Source organism: Helianthus annuus, chromosome 14, assembly GCF_002127325.2.
Source record: "Helianthus annuus cultivar XRQ/B chromosome 14, HanXRQr2.0-SUNRISE, whole genome shotgun sequence".
NCBI classification, from domain to species: Eukaryota; Viridiplantae; Streptophyta; class Magnoliopsida; order Asterales; family Asteraceae; genus Helianthus; species Helianthus annuus.
Genome location: NC_035446.2, coordinates 114862928 through 114866429, shown reverse-complemented (window position 1 = coordinate 114866429; position 3502 = coordinate 114862928). Strand labels below are relative to the sequence as shown.

The window sequence follows — 3502 nt, the reverse complement described above, 5'->3', positions numbered from 1 at the left end:
GTTGAAGTCCCTCTCGAAGAAACGTCCTTGCTCCGGAGATAGCGAGGAAACGTGTTCTGAAGGTGGTGAGGGCTCAAAGGGTTCAAGCCTTGAAGCCTCCGAGACAACGGGTGTCGTAGGGAGGAAAAAGAGGATGGCTAAAAACTCCCAAGATGATGGGGTTTCGAATAAGGATGATGCAGCAAAGTCTACCGTCTCTGATGCTGATAAGTGAAGAAGAAACTTTGATTTGTAGTATTCTTAGCATGTCGAACAATGTTATGGAGCTACACAACTGGTCTTTAAGATAAAGTAAGCGGCGTAGCCCCACGGTGGGCGCCAACTTGTTGATGCAACAAATAATAGACCAAGGCCTGTAGCGATATCTCCGGGTAAAAGGGTTCAAGGGTTTCGATTAGCCTAACGCAGGTCGTGGGGTCCCCCCACGTTTGCAAGACGTGGAGAGAGGTTCATTAGTGTTATTGTTGTTCTTCTTGAATTCTAGACTGATATGAAACCAGCCCATAACGTAATCATTGGAGAAGATGAATTATTTGGTGTGAAGAAGAGAAGCATAAAGCTAGTTCTCATGGGAGAAGAAGAAGAAGAGAAGCAAGCATGAAGCTTGTTCTAGAGAGGGAGAAGGAGAATCAGAGAGTTAAGATAGTTTTCAGCTGATTCTGGAGTGTTTCATATGTTTGGCATGGGCTGCAATTTATAGGGGAAGAGGTTTCTCAAAGGAGAAACCTTTAACTAATGAACCTGGCTTGCAGTGAGGGACTTACCCTTTTAGGGGTTGAACGGTTTGGACCTGCGGACAAAAGGGTGTTCTCTGTGCACATGGGTGGTGGTGGTGGCGGTGGCGATGGTGATGGCGGAGGTGGTCGAAGGTGGTAGTGGCGGCGATGACGATGGGTGGTGGTGGTGGTGGCGGCGGTGGATAGCGGTGGTGTGGTTGGGTAGCGACGACGACAGAGGCGGTTGGTGACGAAGGCGGAGGTGGGTAGCGGCGGTGATCGAAGGTGGCAGCGGTGATGGTGGGTGGTGGTGGCAGACGTGGGTAGCGACGGTGATTGATAGCGACAGCGACGGCGGTGGCGGAGGTGGGTGGCGACGGTGATCGGAGGTGGCAGCGGTGACGGTGGCGGTGGTGGGACAAAGGTGGGTGGCGGCAGCGAGGGTGGCGGGTAGGGGCGATGGTGGTGGCGATGGTTGCGGTGGTAGTGGTGGTGTTATTGGTGGGTGGCGGCGGTGGGCGGTGGTGGTGGTGGTTGGAGCTGGTCGGCGGCAGTGGTAGCGGGACGGCGGTGGGTGGCGGCGGAGGTGGGTGACGTTGACAGGTGGCAGTTGTGGTGGATGATGATGGTGGGTGATGGCAACAGTAGCGGGTTGTGGTGTTGTTAACGAAGGCTGAAGAAGGAATGGAATGGAAAAAATTATGTAACGTTTGGTATGCAGGAATGAGAGGTGGAATGGAATGGACCATTGTGAGGGAATTGAGAAAAGAGTGTTTGGTTGGTCGATGAAATGGAATCGTCCATTCCAAAATGCATTCCATTCCCTCAAAATCATTCCATCCGTCCCCCCTGTTTTTTTTCTATTCCATTCTCTCTTCATCCTTCATTAACAACACCACAACCCACCATAGTTGCTACCACCACCCACCCACCACCACCATCACCGTCATCCGCCACCGTTACCCACCTCCGCCGCCACCTGCCACCACCGCTACCACCACCTACCGCCGCCACCCACCTCCGTCCCCGCCACCGCTGTCGCCGCCACCCACCGTTCTACTGCCACCTCCAATCATCGCCACCACCCACATTCGATCATCGCCGCCACCATTGCCACTGCCACCTCCGATAACCGCCGCCACCACCACTATCAACCGCCACCACCCACTGCCACCACCGCTACCACCTCCGACCACCGTTGCGGCTGCTACCACCCCCGCTACCACCATCGCCACCGCCGCAACCTACCTCCACCGTCATCCACCGCCCCGCCACCTACCTTCACCGCCATCCACCACCACCACCATCGTTGTCACCATCCGCCATCGTCTCCACCCACCACCACCGTCGTCGTTACAACTGACACCTAGCACCACGCACCATCATCGCCCATAACTGACCACCGCCATCTGATTTTATTCCTTCGTCTTTTTTCGCATACCAAACAACAAAAAGTAATTGTTCATTCCATTCACACATGGTAACCAAACAAGCTATGGAATGGTAATGATCAATTCCATTAACTCATCCATTCCATTACCTCATTTATTCTATTCCCCTGTCCATTCCATTATCCCATAGCAAATAGACCCTTAGACTATCCACATCAAGGATGTTTGTAGGTGACATGGAGGGTGTTCATTCCTACGTGGAGGACATTTGTGAGAGGGATGGATTAGTGGGTGTTGTAGAGGATGACATGGAGGGTGTTCATTCTTTACAATTCTTGGGGAAGAATGGTGAAGAATGGCCTAATGGTGGGTCCTTTTTTTTATAAGGTTGTTTGTGGGAATGATATATATGTTATTGTTGTGGGTAAAAAGTGTTTGTGAGAAGAATAAGTGAAAAGCTGATGTGGCATGCTGATTAGGCTGTTTGTAGAAAGGATAGCCTTTCACTGATGCGGATAGTCTTAGGGTGGACGGATGGAATAATTTTGAAGGAATGAAATGCATTTTAAAATGAGCGATTCAATTATATCAGCCAATAAAAAACTATTTTCTTCATTCCCTAACAATAGTCCATTCCAGTCCTTATTCGTGTATAGGAGACGCTAAATGAAATATCTAGAAATCGGACCATTAAATGAAATATCTCACGTGGATGAATTAGTTATATAAAATTAGCCGTTCAGAAGGAAAAGTTGAATAAATTGCTTTTTGTTTCTCGTGCAAAATATCTCACGTGGATGAATTAGTTATATAAAATTAGCCGTCCAGAAAGGAAAGTTATATAAAATGTTTTTTGTTTTTCATGCAAAATCCAAGGAAATGCCAATATATGTAGAGGATCCTGATGTGAGAAGTGTATTATAACACTATATATAACACTATATAACATCATATAAACACCGTATAACACTATATAACAAATATAACACTATATTTTGTCTGATAACATGTCTATGATAGATGTATAGTGTTATATAGTGTTACATAGTGTTATATGGTGTTACGTAGTGTTATACGGTATTTATATGGTGTTATATAGTGTTATATATAGTGTTATAATACACTTCTCACACTTCTGGATTAATGTACAAGATCCATACCCTGCCAATATATATACTTTTGCAAACCAAACGCGCTGATTAGATTTTCAAAAGTTGTCGAATAAACTAGCGTTTAACCAACACAAGTCTAATTTTCTAGGACCCAACATTATTTGATTATGAAAATCATCTAGTTTATATAATGGTTAAGTGCTTTAAAGTTTCTTCCTAACATATTTCATGTCAGATACAAACCGAAATTACAAGCCTAAAAAAATTAAAAAGGATCTCGAAC

The 3502-nt window shown here is 46.5% G+C and overlaps 1 protein-coding gene across 1 annotated transcript; it reads left to right on the top strand.

The window, feature by feature from the left end:
• Positions 1-735: 735 nt before the first annotated feature.
• Positions 736-2111, top strand: LOC110907194 (proline-rich receptor-like protein kinase PERK8). Its single transcript, XM_022152210.1, has 2 exons — positions 736-869; positions 1628-2111. Exons 1-2 carry the CDS (start codon positions 736-738, stop codon positions 2109-2111), a joined length of 618 nt encoding a protein of 205 aa, XP_022007902.1.
• Positions 2112-3502: the final 1391 nt, after the last annotated feature.

Coding starts and splice junctions, on each gene's coding strand:
- LOC110907194 (XM_022152210.1), top strand. CDS start 736: ATGAACCTGGCTTGCAGTGAGGGACTTACCCTTTTAGGGGTTGAACGG. Junction 870..1,627: donor GATGGCGGAGGTGGTCGAAG/GTGGTAGTGGCG, acceptor AACCCACCATAG/TTGCTACCACCACCCACCCA.